This window comes from Dromiciops gliroides, chromosome 1, assembly GCF_019393635.1.
Source record: "Dromiciops gliroides isolate mDroGli1 chromosome 1, mDroGli1.pri, whole genome shotgun sequence".
In the NCBI taxonomy this organism is placed as follows: domain Eukaryota; kingdom Metazoa; phylum Chordata; class Mammalia; order Microbiotheria; family Microbiotheriidae; genus Dromiciops; species Dromiciops gliroides.
In genome coordinates, this window is record NC_057861.1 from 213,576,264 (window position 1) to 213,599,256 (window position 22,993).

At 35.4% G+C, this 22,993-nt stretch overlaps 1 protein-coding gene across 4 annotated transcripts in view; it reads left to right on the forward strand.

Annotated features, from left to right (window-relative positions):
* CDH19 (cadherin 19) overlaps positions 1-22,993 on the forward strand; it is a 387,803-nt gene that overhangs the window by 341,379 nt on the left and 23,431 nt on the right. For all 4 annotated transcript variants that reach the window (XM_043983861.1, XM_043984122.1, XM_043983951.1 and 1 more), the window contains one exon: positions 4,525-4,646. In XM_043983861.1, the coding sequence (XP_043839796.1) occupies positions 4,525-4,646 (122 nt within the window). The remainder of the gene's footprint in view (positions 1-4,524; positions 4,647-22,993) is intronic.

A 22,993-nucleotide genomic window follows, 5' to 3' on the forward strand; every position in this document is an offset into this window, starting at 1 on the left:
ACTGTATGTCAAATATTCTTCTAAGTGCTAACCATACAAAGTTAAAAGACAGTTTCTACCATCAAGGAAATCAGAGTCAATAAAGGGGAGGTAACTTGCAGAGAAGTAGGTAGAAATAAGATGTATATAGAATAAATTGGAGATTCCCTCAACCTAGGGAAGGGAATAGCATTAAGGGAGATCAGCAAAAACTTCTCATAGAAGATTGGATTTTAGCTGGGACTAAAAGGGACCTGTGGAATCCAGGAGGCAGAGCTGAGGAGGGACAACATTCCAGGCATTGGTTACAATCAGTGAAAACACTTTGAGTCAGGAGATGGACTGTCTAGTATAGTACAAGAGTCTCATTGAACTACAGAGTATTTGAGGGAAGAAGGGGAAGTAAAATGTAAGAAAACTAGAAAGGTAATAGTGGTACAGGTTTTGATGGATTTTGAATGTCAAATGGAGGATTTTGTATTAAATCTGAAATTGATAAGGAGTCACTGGAGTTTATTGAATGTGATGGGTGAGGGGGCAGCTATGTGGCACAGTAGATAAAGCACAGGCCCTAGATTCAGGAGGACCTGAGTTCAAATCCAGCCTCAGACACTTGACACTTACTAGCTGTGTGATACCCTGGGCAATTCACTTAATCTTCATTGTCCCACCAAAAAAAAAAAAAAAAAGGAAAAGAATATGATGGGTGTGTCATTGGAGGGGGCGGGGGAGGTAACATGGTTAGTTCTGCATGTTAGGACAATATATATGTAAAAATGTTACAACTTCCATAATGAACCGCATGCTACCACAGGGTACATGCTACCACAGTTCTATCAATATAAATAAAAATAAAAACAAAGTCTCATTGAGTATAGCCTATGAAGTGTTAATCTGACTCCTTTTCTCTCTGTGTCTTTCGCTGTAATATTTGATGTGGAATGTCACTTTAGGAGGTTGCATAAATGTATCCTCATATTCTTATTATAAATTATAACTACAAATAATGGCAATAAGACACTATGAAGATTATCTTGAAAAGAATATAAAATCACAAAGCAAGAATATGGGTAGAAAACACAATCATTTAAGTTCCATTAAAGGACAAAACTAAGAAGATTCATTAAAAAATAATGTTGACAGTTAATTGGGCCCTAAAAGTTTCAAAAATTGACAGCAATTACCAAAGTGAACCATACCTGAAGAAAGGATCAAACAACAAGAACAGTAAGGTTGAATATTAATTTTAGTATTATTGTAAACATTCAATTAGCTTATCATGAAGTCCTGTTAAAAAAAAAAAAGACTAAATGAATGTGAGTCAATGTTCCATTTCTCCCTTAAAGGTGTTTATAGTGTTTCCACTCTAATTTTTAAATGTATATGTTTTAGTATATTCTAGGAAACAAGTTTTTCTTCCTTGCAATATGATTGAATATATAGTTTGACAACTTTTTCTACAAGATTATAGAAGATAACCTCAAGAGAACAAAAAGGTCACTCAATGGGAAATTAATTCTCCAAAATACTAGTTGCTCTTCTTGAACAATGTGAAAGGTCTTGTACATAAAATTGGTTGTAATATTGAAAGGAATAAAGTATGCCATTTTATAATTTCTTATAATTATTGAGATTAATTATGCTGAAGCCATTCCTGGACAAGCTTCCTAGTGAAGTAGGGAAGTTGTTTATCATGGAACCAGTTAAATTAAGAGACTCAATATTCATCATTAAACCAGAAAATATATTTAATTAGTATATAATTTATGAAGTTGATTTCAGATGTATTTCTTATAACATTTTATTTTGCTTTGCTTTACTATAAATTTACATGAAAATGAAGTTTTCATTTAGAATTGATTTTTTTCTCCCAAGATTTTCTTAATAGTTTTTTCTTATGCTTCTAAAACTGAATTTCTTGATTTTTAACTGGAAAGAATTTCTTTCATTTATTCTTTCCAAAGCCATTCAAGTTCTTCCTGTGGGCAACAAACTCTTTTGGGTGGTAAAGCAAGTCTGTGCCTATGATTTCATGAGTATAAGGAAGTCCTACTGAGAAAACTCCCTTATACCAATACAGAACAAAACTTACAGTGTTAGAAAATTGCTTAGGCCCTAAAGAAGCCAGATGAATTAATTTCCCAGAGTCTCAGAACTACTATGTGTCAGAAGTAATACTTGAACCTGGGACTACCCTGACACAGAGTTGGTTTACAGTCAAAACTCAGCTCAATCTCTTTTTTATAAAATGACACAAGTTCCTTCAAAGAATAATTTTAGCTCTTCTAGTATAAACAATAGAAAGCAGCAAACTTTAAGAATTGCTTTAACTTTGTCATGGAAACCAAAATACAAGTAAAATGAGAAGGAATATGTAACTGGTACATGTCACATTTTATTACCAAAATCAAAAATACATATATTTATAAAGGGAGACTGTATAGTACAGAGAAAAGAGACCTGGCTCTGATGTTAGAGAACATAGATTCAAATCCTACCACTGATGCTTCCTTTCTGTAGGACATTGGACAGATCACTTAAGCTTCCTGAATCTTAAAGTCATCATGTATAAAATACCTGAGTTGGAATAGATGGTTTCTGGGGTCCTTTCCAGCTGTGACATTTAAAATTAAATGTCTGGTGGTCTATTTCTCTCCCAAGTGTACGGAAAATTAGCTAGGGTTTACTTATAAATTAGAAGCTTTAGCACCAAATTTTGTCATTAAGCATTTATTAGTGAAAAAGAGAGCACCTGGGTCAGAAAGCCAAGAAAAGACCTATCTAGCCTAGCATCCTCAACTTCACCCACCATCAGACTGTTCAAGCAATGAACTCCCTGAAATCTCTTCCTGAATTCCTGGAAAAGGCAGTCCTTACACACTGTTTCAGGGTAATTGGCTAGCATCACCCAAATCCATTGGTTCACTGCACTTGTGGGTGGTCCCACATTGAGGTGAGCTGAGAACAATACCCTCTTCAGAGTCAGGCAGGTGTGGCTTCAATTGAATTAACTTTAAGTGGGTTAATCAGCAAATTTAATCACTCTCAGTCAATCAATCAATCCAAATCAATCTGGGGCCTTTGGGTGTTGGCAAAAGACCATTATTTTCTTAAACAGATCTAGATTTATATTATGACATACTCTATACATGAATATAAACATGTATATACATATATTTATAGGCATATATGCATATATTTGAGTGAATTCATGCATGTATGTATTATGTGTGTAGATAGCAAGCCTTGGAGTCAGGAAAACTCACCTTTTTTGTCCTGCTTCTGACAGATTCCATGTGAACAAGAGGAAATCATTTAACCTTTCAGTGAACAAGTTACTTTATAATAGTTATGGAAATTTTGCTGATTTCCATTGACAAATAATGTCCCCTCACTAATGGGTTATTTATAACTATGAAATGACATGTCTTATAAATTTAAAAATGGGTAATTAGATAGATTAATATATAATAAATAAGCAATGCACACATAGACTGCCATTATGCCCCTGTAAGCCTACATAATTCATTTAATTTTTCAGTACCCCAGGCACCTGTGAATTACACAGAAGGTACTAACTCATTATAAGTGATACAGGATGTATAGGGGCCTTGGCTTTTTCATGAATAATTATTTTTCAATACTTTCTAAAAATTGCCCCATTCACATGCTGCCCTAATTGGAATACTACAAATAGAAATAGAAATACATGACCTTTTGTATAATAGAGTAAAAAATAAAGCTTGTTCCAAAAGATTAAAAAAAAAACTATTTTATTCCCTACGTAATTCATCATTTTTTATAATATGGCCAAACAATAGTATATAATAGTTCCTTCTAATACCTTCATCCCAAAGCAGTTACTGTGAACATAAATTTAAGAACTATTAAATATCACTTCCCTGACACTTAGAATTTTAAATAAATTCTTCTTTAATATGTTATATACTTAGGGGCAGCTAGGTGGCTCAGTGGATAAAGCACCAGCCCTGGATTCAGGAGGAACTGAGTTCAAATCTGGCTTCAGACACTTGACACTTACTAGCTGTGTGACGACCCTGGGCAAGTCACTTAACCCTCATTGCCCCACAAAAAACCCCAAAAAACAAACAAAAAATATTATATACACTTAGTAAGCATTTTAAATAAATTCTTCTTTGATATGATATATATATACATACAATATGCATATATATACACATGCATGTGGATGTGGATATGTATGTATGTAAGTATGTATGCATGTATGAAGGGGCGAGGGAAAATAGGCTTCTCCTTTATTTCTTACAGAAATTTGGACAATAAATGTCTAAAATTATTATGATAGTGAGGCATGTTTGAACTTTTATATTCATGAATATATGTGCCTCCATATGATTATAGTTTATTTCCAACAATATTGCTTCCTATGATTTTACAGAATTTCTAAATATAATATGTTACTGCTACCCAAACTAACTACATAAAATAACTACTTTAAAATGAATGATTTTATGAAAATAGAGGGTTTATATTTTAATTTCATTTGCTATTATTTTCTTTCAGATAATTCACAACAAGTGTCTGAGGCACATGTGTATGTGCAGGTTCTGAATGTCAATGACCATGCCCCTGAATTCTTCCAATACTATGAGACATATGTTTGTGAAAAGGCAAATGCTGGGCAGGTAAGATGCTAATCATTAGTTCAATGAGGTAGTATTATTTTATTACATATATTGCATAATGAACTTTTTTATTGATAATATTTAATTTTTATATACCTGCATATGAGAAATGTTTATTATTTCCCTGACCTAGCCAAAACTGTAAATTGATATTTTTACTAAAATGATCTCTGTGATTTCCATTACCTCTATTATATTTTGATTGTTGTTTTTTTTTCTTCAGTGGTGATTGGCAACACTCCCTTAATAGATTTTTCTACTTCATCCACCAAGGGAATGATCTTTTTATATGGAAAAGACAGAAAAATAAAATTATTAGTAGGCATTATCACACAAAAGAAATAAGGACATGTAAGAGACAGCACCACCTAGCTGCCCTAAATGACTATGTCACATTACTCAGATGACCTACATACTATAGTAATAACAACAACAATCCCTAACAAATTTCATTACTTAACATTTCTCAATATTTGGAAGATGGTAGAAAATAGAAGAGGCTGTACAAAAGTAAAGAAAATCAAATTATGTAACCATTTTCCAAAAACATACAATATTAATTCCAAAAACTATAGATGACAGAGATTTATTTTGATTCTTGGCAAAGTAATAGACATATTTGTTAGAATCCATTGCTTGGAAGTAAAAGTGTAACTTTCAGTGTAACTTTGTCTCTATGTTCTCTTTTGTAAAATGCGGATAATATTAGTACCTACCTCTCATAATTTTTGTGAAGATAAAATGAGTTTATATTTGTAAATCATTTATGACAGGGCCTGGGCCACAATTGGTGCTACATAAATGCTGGCTCACAGTAGTACTAGTAGTTGTAGAAGCAGCAGCAGCAATAATAGCAGTAGTGGTGCTGAAAGCACAGGTATTTTTGTTTGGTAGTTTTCTATTGGACACCACTTCTTGACAGTACAAAATTGATTGCATAGTATAAAGACTATAAAACCGAACTGTTTTTCATCATTAATTTAAAAATAATCATTTTTATATGTATATTTTTGTTTGTTTTTTTGTTTGTTTGTTTTTGCAGGGCAATGAGGGTTAAGTGACTTGCCCAGGGTCACACAGCTAGTAGTAAATGTCAAGTGTCTGATGCTAGATTTGAACTCAGGTCCTCCTGAGTCCAAGTCCAGTGCTTTATCCACTGTGCCATCTAGCTGCCCCCTATATGTATCTTAAATTGATTAAGCTTTTTCTATCAAAGTATCTGTCCTGCATGTGCAATGATGGAACAAGTTTCCATGATAGATCTAACCAGAGAGTTTCTTGTTCATTTTTTTTTCTTAGCATCAATATAGAACATATAATTGGGGGTATATCCTTACCAAATATGTCCTATACCATCAAAGAGCATATCCTTTGCAAAGTCCAATTAGAGCAGGGATTCTTTATATATGAAAGGTTATGCACATTCTCCTGGTTTTGGACACCATTGTTTATACTGATTATACTGAATTGCAGAATACTCAGGAGCCTCCTCAGGAAGGTCTACAGACACTGAGGAGATCAGAATATCCATCTTTACTGGGAAAAACAGAACCCCAAAAGATAAAGAATTCATATGGTTTATGTTATGATGTGTAGTTGATGAAGAAGTCTATTTTGTTAGACAATTAGCACACAAGTAATATCATGGATAAGCTCTATTCTTGGCCTATGGACTGGACTTAGAACAGAATTGGAGAGAGGGATCATTCAGGATTGAGTAGGAAAATTATGAAAGAGGTCTAGTAGTATAGTTATAGTAACAATTTACAATTACAAAGTACTTTAATGTTTGTAAATTGCTTCCGTCATAACAGTATAATGAAATGGGTAGTGCTAATTTCAGTAGGCCTACTTTATGGTTAAGAAAATTAAGGCTCACTTACAGAGTCTTGCCTCTAGATTTCATAAAATGTTAACTCAACTCTACTAAGCAGAGAAACATGAGTTAAGCTTTACCCCCAACTTCCTGTGATGAAAAGATATTTAAAGTTCAATAGAGAAGGAATACGAATTAATTCAATGATTGAACTTAGAAGGCATTTAAAAATCTTCCATAAAAATGTGCTTTTTATGGTGCCAGAATTGTTGAAGCATTGTGAAAGATATGGTAGCTTGGAAATCCACATGTGGATGAAAAATAACCAAGTTAATCTTTCTTCTTACAAATCACTTTTCTAGTATCTGAAAGAAGAACATTATTATGTGGGGCATGCATATTTAATGGGAACAGTGTTGATTAAATTAGTTTTTAGTTTTGGAATAAAAAGCATTGTCTTTGCTTTTTTAAATGAAAAATCAGGATGCTTAAAAACATTTTTATTTATAACCTTTTTACATCACCATAGTTTATTCCCATTATCACTACCATCATATTCCCATTCAATATAACAAACAGTATTTTTAAGTAAAAATTAAAATGAAGAGGAAATAATAAAACAGTACAAGCAAACAATGCTTTGAAAAAAATCCCAAACATATGCAATGGACAAAATCTGTGGACAAGCTGCCTCCATGAAAGTGTGAGTTTGGAGTGTCCTCTCATATTTCTTCTCTTAAGTTATGTCTTATCTTCAAATTTTTGCTACATTCATTTTTGATTTACGTATGTTTGCTCTTTTCACTTACATTATTGTAGTCATTATGTATATTGTTTTCTTGGCTCTGATTACTCCACTCTGTATCAGTGTCTGCACAAACATACCCACACAAATGTATATGTGCATGCACATAGATACATAATAATTCACATGTACACATATGTGTTCATGCACACACACTGGTACAGAATAGAAAAAGCAGAGCCAAGAAAACAGAAATGCAGACATGTGTATATATATGTACATATGTATACACATAATGCTTACCTACATATGTATGTATACGCACATGTGTATGTATGTGCACATGCATACCGATGCAGAATGGAGTAAACAGAACAAAGAACACATATATACATATATCTGTATCAATGTATCTATATATCTATATATCTATATTTATATGTATATATCTCTTTCTCACTCTATTTCTATATCATTATTCACTGCTCCACTATCTTTAAAGAATATACACTGTAGGGGCAGCTAGATGGCACAGTGGATAGAACACTGGCCCTGGAGTCAGGGGTACCTGAGTTCAGGTCCAACCTCAGACACTTAACACTTACTAGCTGTGTGACCCTGGGCAAGTCACTTGGCCCCAATTGCCTCACTAAAAAAAAAAAATTAAAAAAAAAAGAATATACACTGTATTCATTCATTATTTATTATACCATAGTAATATTCTTTTCTAGCCACGTTGGCTATTCTTCAATCAATGGGCTTTGTTTGAATTTCTTTGCTATCATAAAAAAGTATGAATGTAAATATTTTGGTAAATATATGAACTTTCTTATTGGCTTCTTTAAGGTATGAGTTCATTAACAGTGTCTCTGGATTAAATAGGGCATCCATGTTAGTCACTTTATTTGCATAAATCAAAATTGCTTTCCAAAATGTTTGAATCAATTCACAGCTTTACAACAATGTTTTAATGTGCCTCTCTCCCTACAACCTCTCCAACATTGACTTTCCATATTTTTCATCTTTCCTAATTTTCAGGATATGCTGTATAACTTAAGCCTTGTTCTAATTTGTGTTTCTCTTATTAGTAATTTGGAGCAATTTTTCTAACAATTATGAATAGTTTATAATTCTTCTTTTGAGAACTCATTGTTCATATCATTTGATGACTTATCTATTTTTGAGTGGTCAGGATGCTTTTTAAATAAGTTCTGGTATGGGAATAATGGATATTTGGAAAAGGAAGTTTATTCCAAATAGGAGAAAGAAGTAGAAGAAATACAGGGAGGTAGAAAAACATGAGGCAAGTAAAATCAGAGCCAAACAGCTGGAAGGCACCTCACAGATCATCATGTTTGGAGTCCTTCCTCCCATTTTATAGAAGAGAAGTTTAATAACTACTCAGTGACAGAGTTAGTAAGAATCAAAGGTAGGATTTGACTCAATGTACAAAACCAGGGCCTTTTCTTGCTAATTTGCTAGCATACCAGAACATAGAGTGAATTAACATAGTAAGAAATAAGTCCAGGAAATTAGTATGGGCCCTATTATAGAAAATTTGAATACCAGACAAAGCTGTTCTTTGTTCAATAGGCAAAAAATACAGTTATTGTCTAACAGTAGGGTGAAAGTATCATAACTATGATTTAGAAAGTTTCAGTTGATAATAGAAGATTTTATTGATTGTGTGAGGAAAACCATAGAAATAAGCTAGACAAAAGGTAGTGAAGTTTGGCCATATGGAAAATTCACTTGGAATTCAATTCAACAATGTGATAAAGTTTCATTAAGTATCTGAAATGCATAAAACCTTTTGAGGTACTCTAGACTAAAGACACTTAACTAAGACAAACAAAATAATACCTCCCTTTGAGAGCTTACATACTAGATAAGTCAGAGGAGAATATATCCAATATACATACACAACAATGTCATAAAGATAATGAAGGAGACAAAGGATATTACCTGGGGGGAATAAGAAAAAGGCTTGGTGGAGAAAGTGGCATTTGATATGTAACACCTCCCCACCCCCTTGGGAGATAGTGTGTTCCTTCTCATGGTGGGGGTCTTCAAGAAAACACTGGATGACTACTTACTTGGTATAATATAGAAGGAATGTTTTTACAGGAATTATTCAGGTTGGATAGCAACTGAATTCTTCCAACTGATTTTGTTTTCTTTTAATTATCTGAATCTATGAGTCAGGAAAGGTTTCATCAAAGAGGAAAGAAATTATGTACTTAAACAAATGAAGATGGTGGAATCTAGTCAAGAAATGGAAAATAGTTGCCCACAGATCATCAACCTCCTAATGACTAAATATATATTCCAGGACACTAAGTATGTGGAAAAAAATTCACTTGTAGTTAAAGAAGATTATAATAAAAATAGTTTATGTTCTTTACTTATAACTAAGTAAAGGAAAAAGTTTATCTAGGTCATTATATTTTTATTGATGTTGTTTTAATTCCCCCTACTGGCTTCTTTGAAGAGTACTTTTGGAGACTTCAGATAGAATAAATGTAATGTTTTCTTTTATATGTATTGATGGGTTGGAACACTGTTTCTGTGTTCATTTTTATTTGATTTGTATTAATTCAGTTGTTTTGAAAAAAAGGTATTTGATGATAAGAGCTATTGATTTAAAAAAAAAATCTCTTTCCCATAAATATCTTCATGCCATTGCCTAAGTGGGTATCATGGAATCCTATCCATTCAGCAAAATGAAATCTGTCCTGCTCAACATATTCCTGTAACCCCTCCTAACAACAGTATAGAATGACTGCTAACTCCCTCCTGCAGGGGGGATATTGAATTGGCATAAACCTGTTGAAGAACACATGCTGCAGGTCTATTTAGATCAGATATACTGTGTTTAAATTGGAATGTCACAGACAAGAAAGAAAGGAGACTTTCTCCTCACTGCCCCCAGGAAGGAGATTGTTTCTATGGCTTCTAACAGCAGAAGTAACAATCTAGTCCAAGATGTTTGATTCTTCCCTTCCCTCCAGCCATGTGAACTGCCCAACTACAGAGTACAAAAGAGCCCTTAGGCCCCTTCCACATTTTGCCTCCATGTGGGTAGACAGCAGGCTTGCTATTCACTCTGATGCTTTCTTTGCCATGTACATCTTCAGAGAAAAGTGCCAAAAGAGCCCCTCAGTGCACTCTAAAATAATTCTTTATAAGTCTATATAAATGCTGAGGGCCCCAAACTATCACAGTTGTGTAATGAGCCCACCCCTTCATAGAGGGGAGATAGCTCTTCCATTCAATTATCCACATAAATTCAGAAAGTATAAGTTAAATTTGATAACTATTTAATGCTTTCTATCTATCTAGAACTATGCATTATGTCACTAACTTTGTGCAAGTATCTTTCTCTATAATTTATTTATTTATTGGCCATATATCCCATCTCTCTCAAAGATTTGTTCATAGGAAATAATATATAGTTACAGTGCTCTGAAGACATAAATCTCTTAACAAATTCAACCATTGTAAGAAAAGATAATTTCTCTTATGGAATCAGAAATCTCCATTGAGACTGTGTGGAAATCCTACTTTGTAGCCTTTCAACATTTTAAAATGTTATGTTAAAGAAATATATTTGAAATACCTATTTTCAGGAACAGTCTGATGAATGATCATCAGGAATTTCTAGCACAAAAGGGATCCGTAAATGTTCTAGCTCTAGAATTTAGACCTGGTTAAATCTGATTATCTCAGTCAGTGAGTCAACAAGCATATATTAAGCCCTTGCCAAGAAGCCATTGTCCTAAGATTTGAGGCCAGAAATACAAGTGGGAAGGCAGTTCTTTTACTCAATGAGTTTATATTTTAATATGGGAATACCCCAGTTAAAAAAAGAAACTGAAAATCTGTGGAGAAATAAAAGGGTCTTGTATTAGGGTGCTATCTAAATTTCAGAGTGCAGTTTAAAAAGGATGAAATAGGGAATACTCCTTAAGTGGACTTTTTTGTTGTTATTGTTTTCAGTTTTGGTTTTTGGGGTTTTGGTGAGGCAATTGGGGTTAAGTGACTTGTCCAGGGTCACACAGCTAGTAAGTGTGTGTTAAGTGTCTGAGGCCGGATTTGAACTCAGGTATTCCTGACTCCAGGGCCAGTGCTCTATCCACTGTGCCACCTAGCTGCCCCAAGATTATTATTTTTTGAGATTTTGTTTAATTTTTTTATTTTAATTTTTATTTACTGAATTTTTTTGTGGGCAATGAAGATTATGTGACTTGCCCAGGGTCACACAGCTAGTAAGTGTCAAGTGTCTGGGGCTGGATTTGAACTCAGGTCCTCCTGAATCCAGGGCTGGTGTTTTATCCACTGTGCCACCTAGTTGCCCCCCTCCCCCCCACCTTAAGTGGACTTTCAAATGGAATAAGTTTCTAATCAGAGGGGAAGGCTGTCATATCTGAGGATTTGGGGAGTACAAATCACTTCTTAGACTCCTACTAGGCATTATAAGTACCTCTTTTTCTCTTTTCCATGTTCAGTCACCAAGGTGCAGGGATTACCTGTGCTGAAGTAAGCTTAACTGAAAATCAATCTGATAAACTTTCGGTGTGAGTATTCACACCACAGAAATTGGAAAATTACACAGATCAGGGTGTGAATGATTGGTTTGTTGATTGTTTGGACTTAAGAAAATTGTGGAGAAAATGCTAATAATGCAAATTAAACTTTAAAACACATTACATCTGGGGCAGCTAGGTGGCACAGTGGATAGAGCACTGGCCCTGGATTCAGGAGGACCTGAGTTCAAATCTGATCTCAGACACTTAACACTTACTAGCTGTGTTACCCTGGGCAAGCCACTTAGCCCCCAATTGCTTCACCAAAAACAAAAACCCACATCATGTGTTTCAGAGACCCAATTGTAAACCAGTAGCACATTCTTGGGACTTTTGGCAATTCAATCCTATAACTTCAAAACCAAAATTTATGATACTGGAAGGGCAGAGCCAAGATGGTAGAGGAAAGACATTAAATGCACTGAGATTCTGACACAATTACCCCCAAAGCAGCAATAAAACAACCCCTAGAGTGGCAAAACCCACAAAATGACAGGCTGAGATTATTTTCCATCCAAAACAGATTAAGGGGGCCATGCTGGACTGCTAGAAGAGTCCAACCCCACGATCACATCAACACAAACCCTAGGCAGGCTGCACCAGAGAAACTTACCCCTGACCCACCGAATCAGCTGCAGCATCAGTATCTTATAGAGAGAGCTAAGTTTACTGTCAGGTGAGAGGACTGAATGGCTGGCTGGGGGCGGGGGGAGATACAGGGGCACCTAAGGAAGAATTTGGCTATCCCACCCCAGCAGGGAACCATGAAGAAATCTTGACCAGCAGGAGGCCCAGGTCAGGGAGGGGCTCAGTCTCACTGGAGATAAGAACCACCACAGCACACCAAGTTCTGCTAGCTGGTTAATTAGCAAGTTGACTTGAGGATATATTTGGACAAGTTAACAGGCCAGGCAAGAAAAAACCTGCCCTTCCTCAAATTGAAACACTTGGGACCCTCTGAAGCTTTAGACAGTGTAGTGTCAGGTCCCACTGAAAGAGTGAGTTAAAAGTCAAGTAAAAGATGGCAAGATGAGCAAGCAAAGAAAGTTGAGAACTATAGAAAGTTTCTTTAGCAACAAGGAAGATCAAGGTGTACCCTCAGAAGAGGATAAAAAATTCAGGGCCCCTACATCCAAAGCTTCCAAGAAAAATATGAAGTGTTCTCAGGCCAAGGAAGTATTCAAAAGGGACTTTGAAGAGAAAATAGGAAAAATAGAAAGAAGATATAGAGAGGTGAAGAAAGAATGGAAAGAGAAATGAGAATGATACAGGAAAGTCATGAGAAAAAAAGTCAACAGCTTCAAAAGACAAATGGAAAAGGAGATACAAAAACTCTCAGAAGAAAATAATTACCTAAGAATTAGGATTGAACAGATGGAAGCTAGTGACTTTATAAGAAACCAAGACAGTAAAGCAAATCCAAATTAATTAAAAAAAAAAAAACAGAGAGCAATATAAAATAGCTCCTTGGAGAAACAGCTGGCCTGGAAAATAGATCCAGGAGAGATCATCTGAAAATCATTGGATTACCTGAAAACCATGACCAAAATAAGAGTTCAGACAGCTTCTTCTAAGAAATTGTCAGGGAAAATAGAAATTGAAAGAACCCACTGATCATGTCCAGAAAGAGATCCCAAAAGGAAAATGTCGAGGAATATAATAGCCAAATTCCAGAGCTCCCAGGTAAAGGAGAAAATATTGCAAGCAGCTAGAAAAAAGGAATTCAAATGCTATGGAGCTACAATAAGCATAAAACAAGATCTAGTAGCATATACATTAAAGGACAAGAGAGCATGGAATATGATATTCCAGAGGGCAAAGGAACTGGGACTATAGCCAAAAATCACCTATCCAGCAAAACAGTATAATCTTGCAGGGGAAAAAGTGGTACTTCAATGAAAAAGATTATTTTCAGACATTTGTGATGAAAATACCTGAACTAAATAGAAAATTTGACTTTCAAATACAAGACCCTAGAGAAGCATAAAAACATAAACAGGAAAAAGAAATCATGAGGGATATTAAAAGATTAAACTGTTTATATTCCTACATGGGAAGATAATACTTCTAACTCATAAGAACTTTCTCAGTATTAGGTTAGCTTAAAGCAATAGACTTAGAGGACACAGTTCTGAACTGAATATGAAGGGATGATATCTGGGGTGTTTTATTTCTGGGTCCAGATTTAGACTCTGAGCCTCCTGGGTGCAGGGCTGGTGCTTTGTCCACTGTGTGACCTAGCTGATATGATGACATATTTAAAATAGGGTTGAGGGATAGGAAGAATGCCCTGGGGGAGGGGGAAGGGTAGAGGTGGACTGGGAAGAGGTAGCTCACATGAAGGAAACAAGAAAAAAGCTTATGGAGGGGAGGGGAAGAGGGGGAAGGAATTGGGGAGTGAGTGAACCTTAATATCATCAGAATTGGCTCAAAGAGTGAATAACAAACATACTTAAGTAGGTATAGTAATATATTTTGCCCTGTGGGAAAGTGGGAGGGGAAGGAGATAAGGGAGATGGAGAGGGGAAGGAAGGGAAGATTGGGGGAGGGAGCAGCAAAAAACAAAACACTTTCAAGGAAGGTGAAGATGTACTGCATAACTACACATATTGAATTGCTTGATTTCATAGGGAGGGTTGAGGAGGGAGGAAAGAAGAAAAATTTTGAACACAGAATTAGCTAAAAGACTTTAATCTCATCAGAGAGGGTTTAAGAAGGGAATAACATACTCACCCAATTGGGAGGAGTAATCTATCTAACCCTACAGGAAACTAGAAGGGGAAGAGGATGAGGAGGGAAGGGTTAAAGAAAGGAGGGCCGAGAAAGAGAGGGGCAGTCAGAAGCAAAATACTTTTGAGGAGGAATAGGGTAAAAGAAGATAGAAAATAGAGTAAATATCATGGAAAGGGAATAGGATGGAGGGAAATAGTTATGATGATTGATTATAGTAGCAAAACGTATGGTAACTACTCTGCTGGGCTATTGTGAAGAAAATTCCTTGTCAAGGTTAAGGTACTATATAAAAGTTATGATGAACAGAATGCTATCAGAAAAACCTAGAAAAAGTCTCCATGAATTGAAGCAGAGTGAAATGTACTGTATACAAAATATCAGCAATAGTGTAAGATGATCTGCTGGGAAAGATGTGGTTATTTGTAGCAATGCAATGATCCAATATAACTCTGAAGGACTTATGAAAATTACAATCCATTTACAGAGAAAAAACCTGATAGTATCTGAAAACAGATTGAAGCATATTTTTTTGACAGTTCCTTAATCTGAAGTTTTGTTTTTATCTTCTTTCTCTCACAACATAGCTAATTGAGAGATGTTTTCCATGACTACACATGTATAACATATTTAATTGCTTGAGTTCTTGGGGGTGGGTGTGGGAAGGAAGGGAGGAAGATAAGTTGGAACACAAACTTTTAAAAAATTGATGTCAACATTTTTTCTCACATCTAATTTGGAAAATAAAATTCTAAAAAAAAATTAAGATACGGATTTCTTCTCCCGACCCCCCCTTTACCCTGTCCTGATGAAAATAATAATTTTAGTTTTTGAGAAAACTTCAGGAATTAAGATGGATATGTGAATATGCAGTGATATTTTTTCTTTCCTTTTTCTATCACATTTTTAAGTTCCATTGTCATTAGAATTAATTTATACTGAAGAATCAAAATTGAATTACATTTCTTGACTTTTTCCCTCAAACAACTGGTTATATAATCTCCTGTCAGTACATAAGAAATAACTTTCACTTTCAAATTGTCCCTCTCTACAGATCTTTGAATGTAACACATAATTTTGTTTTAACCTTTAAAATTGGTTCAAACTAAAGAATTTCAGTTGGACATATGCATTGAAAAAGTAGCTTATAGACATTGAAAATAAGTTAAAATAAAATGGGTATTTTTGTTAAAGTTCTTAGAAACTGTCAAGATAATGGAATGTGATCGATGAGATTTGGCAGATACTCAGGAGCCCACCTGAGTGGATTACTGGTTGATTTGACTGGATTACTAGTTGACTAGATTCTAAACACATCTGGCTGGCAATTGAGAGTACTTAAGAAAGCATGGTTCTCAGAATCTAAAAAAACATTGAACTTCTGTCCCAGTCAACCAATCAGCTTGAAGAATCTCCCATTTCTGGGAGAGGACAGGAAGGAGGAAGGAGAGCCTGCGCAGAGAGCTCTGTCTCTTTTGGTTCCTAACTTCACAGAGAATTGAGGAAAGATAGGATTGCCAGGCTGTAGGAATTCTGTTCTCAATCTTTCTCTTTCTATCTTTCAATAAACCCTTAAAAACCTAAACTCGTTTTATCAGTGACTTTAGCCAGTTTCCCCCAAAACTGGGGAAACAGATTAGAACCCACATTTAGAATTTTAAATTACACAAAACCATCTATCTCCTTCAGTAGGTGTTCTGAATAGGATTTTCACTAGCCCCTTATGTTACAATTATCCACCACCATATAATTTACACATTGACTGGTGATTTTGCCTTGTGAAAGCATTCATTCAGCTCCAAGTACTTAGCACATTAATATTACATTGAGTAAGTCTCACTCCATATTGTGTCAGCCTAATAAAACTCTCAAGAGAATCATCAGAGTGTAAATTTGTTTATAAGCTTGATTCTCCCTTTCCTCCCTTTTCTATATGGGATGCATTTGTTGCCATAAAATAGCAAACATTTCTGTCATCTCACTAATGGTATGCTAATAGCCTGAGCTAAATGAATGTATTTTCTAAAAATAATTTGGAATATAATCCCAGAAAATAACTTGCCATTATTAGCATCAGTCATCATGATCATCAGCTAAATAATCAAAAAGGTCTGTGAAGTATATAATTATTATAATACTATTATATAACATAAAATAACATATTCCAAAATTATTATTAATAATAGCTTGCATGCATTTGTATAGAAATTTGTGTTTGTAAAGTGCTCTACATATATTAATTTATTTTATCTTTACAACAGTGCTGTGAGTTATGTGCTATTATCGTCCTCATTTTACCATTGAGGAAAGTGACGTAGTCAGAAATGAAGTGAATGATCCAGAGTTACCCAGATAGTAAACTGTTAAAGTAGTATTTGACTTCATCTTTCTTAGTTCAAAAACAGAGGTATAACTACTGTATTTCCTAGTTGCCTCTATTGCATATTGGAATTGGTACACTTCATACACATAGCAATTCAGGATTTATTCAAGGTGCTTTCTTAGGTTAAGAAGAAAATGTATACAGAGAAAGACACTGTTCTTTTGAGGCAGAAAGGTAGCACAGTAATTAGAGCACTGGTCTTGAAGTCAGAAAGACCTGAACTTGAATCCTGCCTCTGACAGTTTTTTTTTTTTAATTTTCTACTACTGTCTTTTCTTTTTCTTTTGTTTTTAGTGAGTCAATTGGGGTTAAGTGACTTGCCCAGGGTCACACAGCTAGTAAGTGTTAAGTGTCTGAGGCTGGATTTGAACTCAGGTACTCCTGACTCCAGGGCCGGTGCTCTATCCACTGCACCACTTAGCTACGCCCTACTACTGTCTTTTCTAAATTAAATGCTATTAATAATTTTTAATGTGTTTTCTAATTTAAATTGCTACTGTTGTATTTTATAAATTAAATTGATATTGTATCAGTTTTGGCAGTAAGCATTTCTTTTTAATTTGTGTGTGTTTGTGTGTGTGTGTGTATACACATATATACATACACACATATACACATACAGAGGTATATATACATACACACACAAATATATATATATATACACATATATTCCTGTATCCACCAGTATATATAGCAATATAATTTATATATGTATGTGTGTGTGTGTGTGTGTGTGTGTGTGTGTGTGTGTGTGTGTGCGTATGTTAGTAGGAGCAGATGAAAAGCCCCAGAAGATCCATGCCATCTCTCAAAGAAACATGTGGTCTCAAGAAGAGTTCAAAAGACCTACAAAACCTTGTTGGTTTTGTGATCCTGAGGAAAGCACTTAATTTCTCTCAGCCTTATTTTCCTCACCTCTAAAATGGAAGTAATAATAACCTTCATAGGTGCCTTCATAGAAATGAATTTTAAATAGATATGAGTAAGCTCTAGGTGGCACAATGGAGAAAGAAGTAGACTTGGAATCAGGAAGACCTGAGTTCAAATCTGTTCTCAAACAGATTTGTTTATGTAACCTTTGGCAATTGCTTAATCTCTGTGTGCCTCAGTTTCTTCAAATATACAATGGGGATAATTATAGTACCTTCCTTACAGAGTTATTTTTGGTTTCAAATGCTAATATTTCTAAAATACTTAGTGCAAATGCCTGGAAAATAATCAGAGCATAGTAAATGCTTTATAAATTTCTCTTAGGAGGTTGCTAGATGGCTCAATGGATAGAATGCTGGGCCTGGAGTCAGGAAAACCTGAGTTCAAATCCAGCTTCAGACAAATACTAGCTATGTAACCCTGGGCAAGGCACAACCTCTGTTTGCCTTATTCTACTGGAGAAAGAAATAGCAAATCACTCCAACATGTTTGCCAAGAGAATTCCATAGATGTTGTTGGTATACTATAGTCCATGGGGTCACAAAGAGTTGGACACAACTGAATGACTGAAAACCATAGCAATACCTGTTTCCTTCTTTCCTAACATTCAGATTTGTTGGGAAGATTAAAGATGTAATGTATGTAAAAATGCTTCACAGATTTCAAGTAGTATTTCGGTATTAGGGAGGAGTACATGGGGGTCAAATTTAATATATGGAGAGTTAATTGAGTGACTCGCCGAAATATTTGGGTCCTGGAAATAAAGAGGGACCTCTAGGTTCAAAACTCTCTCCCTTCTGAACTGCCTTTTTAGATATTTCTCCCAGACCAATAAGAAAGGAGCCTAACAGCCTCTTTTACACAAATGAATTAGGTTTTAATAATGGGAATAAAGTAAACAGCAAAGGTGAAATTAATAAAATCAAAGACAAGGGAATAGGGGAAAAGAAATACAGATAATCCTCCTAATTCTATCCTAAGTTTATTCAAAAGAGCAGAGTTCGTATTTTAACTCACCACCTGGAGCTTGTAGCTTCAATGGAAAAAACAGCTTACAGCTAGGCCTGAAGGACTCATCATCTGTTGCTCCTACAGCTGCTGCTGCTCAAGCCACCGGGAGGAAAAAAGACTCCAGAAGAGAGTGAGGACCCCTCAGCAAGCATTTAATCTTCCTCCCCCAAAAGGGGAGGTCCATCAAAACTGCCTATGGAGAGTGGTTTCTCCTTCTGACATCAGCAGCATATATCACTTCAGGGAAGGCCAGGTGTGGCCTCTTCCACTGAGTCAGCCAAATTCCAATAATCTTACCACAAGTAGGAATAGTAATAGTCTTCATTGTAGTTTTTCCTGTCTCTGAGATGTCAGGCTTTTATTGAAGTAGCAAGATCGTCCAGATAAGAGCTTGTTCCCATGACTGATAAGATAAGATTTGGATTTCTGGCAAATCTCTTGTTCTCTCCCTGGACAGCCCTTTTCCACCTATTGTGGAACCAGTAGTATCAGATTCCAGATTTCTCAGAAATTTAAAAGAAAATAGCATGGCAATGCAAAAATAAATATACAAAACCTGCAGAGATCACCCAAGAGACAAGTAATTAACCTATTCTGGTTCAAGAATAAGCTCACAATCTTCAAACCTACAGGTTTGAAAGGAGGGTTGTTGATTGAGGTTGTGCAACAGATATTAAGAAAATTTGTTATAAATTCAGTCTGCTCATTTAATTATCTATCATTAGTATTATCATATAATGCCATGTAATTAATAGAAAATTTCTTTGGTATTTTGAGGAGGGAAAGGAAGAGAAGAGAAGGAAACAAGCATTTATTGTCTACTATGTACCAGGAGCTGAATGCGGGGTCTATGGGGTGTTTAAGGAGGACTAGCACCTCTGTGTGAGGGTTGCTGAGCCCTTTTCAGGACTGCTCATCCACTTTAGGTGTATACCTGGCACTAAACTCTCACTTGTGTTTCCAAGAAGTTGTAGTATAGGCTACAGTCTAGTAAAACATTCTGGTAAGATGGGCTAAACCAGGATGAGTGTAACCAACAGGTCTCTCTACCTGTCAGTGAGATAGGCGATGTATTTACCTTGTCATGTGAACACTGAGGGTGTCTAACCCAATCATGCAAAGACTTCCTTAGCAGAATGGGCAGATAAGGAGGAAAATATTCCAATGGTTATGAATGCGGCTGAGACAGGCACTGCGAGGTACTTAAAGCTTAGTCAGACATCAGAGACTCTAAGGTCATATACTACATCCTGGGTCTTGGCCAGTCATCTTGACTTTTGTCTTCTTATTGGACTTTGATGACTCTGGAAGAAAGAGTGAGGCTGATGCCTTTGTGCAACTGTGCCTCACTTAAATCCAGTTCCCTAATGAGTAAAGACAGCGCCCTGTGATATCATTGGTCCTCTTCAAAAAATGAAGGACAAAGTAAACAAATCTTTTTACAAATATTATTACATTTGATTCTCACAACAACCCTGTGAGATAAGTGCTATTAGATCCTCATTTTATAGTACTGAGGAAGAAATTTAGTGGAATTGGGGACATGTGAGTATTAATTTGGATAGATTGAACCTGATCAAATATTTTTTTGTGGGCAATGAGGGTTAAGTGACTTGCCCAGGGTCACACAGGTAGTAAATGTTAAGTGTCTGAGGTCAAATTTGAACTCAGGTCCTCTTGCACCCACGGCCAGTGTTTTATCCACTGCATCACCTAGCTGCCCCCTGTCATCAGATTTTTAATATTGAGAGTAGTGGGGATGACATCTTCATTTTATACCAACTGCTCTGCTTGGTTTGGAATTCACCATCAATATCAGACCACGACTTCCCACCCTACATACCATAGGCTTATCACCAGGAAAATAATGTAGATTGCTTCAGCTTTGATATACATACATCATCTTTGCTCTTAGTTGGTTCTGTCCCTATGACTGATGAGTGGAGCAAAAATACAACCTATAGCCTTCCTTTATAGAGGCCTCAAAGTTGCAAACATTTCTTCTTTTACCTCCAGTTCTGCTTGGTTTTGACTCCATCATCATCATGCCTACCATCCTCCTCCCTACCCTCTGTGCCAGATTCTCTTTAGTGTGTTTACCCCTTTCAGTTCCATTTTGTATATTGTCTTCCACCATTAGAGTGTAAGCTTCTTGAGAGCAGATATTGTTTTTTTTTTTTAACTTACTTATACCCTGTGAGCTTAGCATGGTGCCTGGAACATATGTAATATGTAATAAATGTCCTTCATATTATATCAAATTAGCATGAGGAGCCTACATAGAAAGTAATTTTAACCAAATTTGAAACTTTGACGTACTTTGCTTCATTATTTCAAGAATCTGTGATTTCGCTCTTGACTTGATTGCTTCCTCCATTCATCCAGATTACCTTTCCCTTTACATTTCAGTAAGTAGTATTCAAAAGTTACTTTGAAAAAAATCACTTAGATGACAATTCACCCTGATTATGAGCCTCTGTCACCTCTAGATTGAATCTGAGAAAAGAAACAGATGGTCTATTATTGGACATATATACCAAATCTGCCTGGCTTAGCATGAATTGTTAAAGAATACATGGAATTATATTTCATGGGGTGACATTGGAAGGCAGTGGTATACAGAAGGGTCTTATTTTACTTTTGATTTTGCATTCCTAGTGCTTGGTACAAAATACACACTTAATAAATTCATGTCAATTGATTGATATTCCTACTATAATTTTAAGTCCAGTTCTTTCCCATATTCATAATAGAAGGGAGGAGTCTGGGGGTAGTTGGACTAGTATTCTGAAGTTTGTGTCCTGAAATAATTACAAAAGTATTACACCACCAGGGAAAAAGGATACTCAACCCATGCTGTATTTACCATGGAGTAAGGACTTGTTTACCCAATTTGAATTGTAGTTCTGAAGAATGTTAAATCCTTTAAGAATTTAATGTCATTTCTAATCCATGATGTGTGGCAGAGAATTATTACATAGAATTAATTTTATAATGAATATTAATCTTATTTTATAGTACATTTTAATAATTAGATTTAATAATTAGGGAGTTAGTTCAATTTCTTAGTTTAATTGCTTAAAAACAACACCTATTTGATCATATTGGTGCAGAAGGGCACCTTTCCCACCCTCAAAAACTGTTGCAAGAGAAGACGAGAAGAAAGAAGTGATCTTGTCAATAAATAAGTAATCTGAAGATGGAAAATAAAAGTACTTTGGTATAATGAAAAGGAAGAAAGAGGAAAACCTTGTCCTGGATATCTAGAGGTCTAGATTCTGTTCCCAGTTCTGCCTGGTACTGGTTTTATGTTCAGAGAGAAGCCATTTAATTTCTATAGCATCAGTTTTCTTAATTCCTAAACGAAGGAATGAGCACATGCTAGACAGCAATTAGTAAGTTCTTCATATGTGCTAAATATTGTGCTAAACGTTGGGGATCAAAATAGAAAACAATCAATATAGTCCTTGCATTCAAGGAACTTAACTTCTAATAGAAAAAGACTTCTAATTTAGAAGAGTGATGCCTAGGCTATATTTTGTTTTGGACGAGGGACTCATGTAAATAGTGAGTTACTCCAAAGGTCAATAAATCAGTTGATCAGTGAGCTATACGATCATAACTTTTGATTTGTTTGATGGCTCCAAGGAGGATTTAGAAAGCAGAGGAAGTGGGGGGTTAGGTAAGACATATGACAAGATAGACCAGGTGAGCAGTTGTCTGATTAGAAAATAAAGCATGAACTGAGTGCCAGCTAAACTTAAAGAACTAAGTAAGTTTGCATTGATTCAGCCCCATGGTGGGGGTTTCCTAATTGAGTGGCTTAATTTTACTAGTATATTATATGGATTCTGGAGGTCTAGTGTGGAGGGAACTGGTACAGATGGAAGGACCTAGGGCTGTGGAGTCAGGGCAATAGTAATATGGCTCAAGTAGATGTCTAAACATCTGTATATTCTATAAATTAAAGCATAGTCAGGAGGCCACAGTATGGAATTCTATAATTTAATATACTTTTCCAAGTCTTATTTACAGGAAGAAGTTTATTTGTGGGGAAAATAATATTTATCTATTGGCTTGAATGAATTCTACATCATGATCATTTGAACAAATAATCACCACTCAACTCTATATGTTTGAATTATA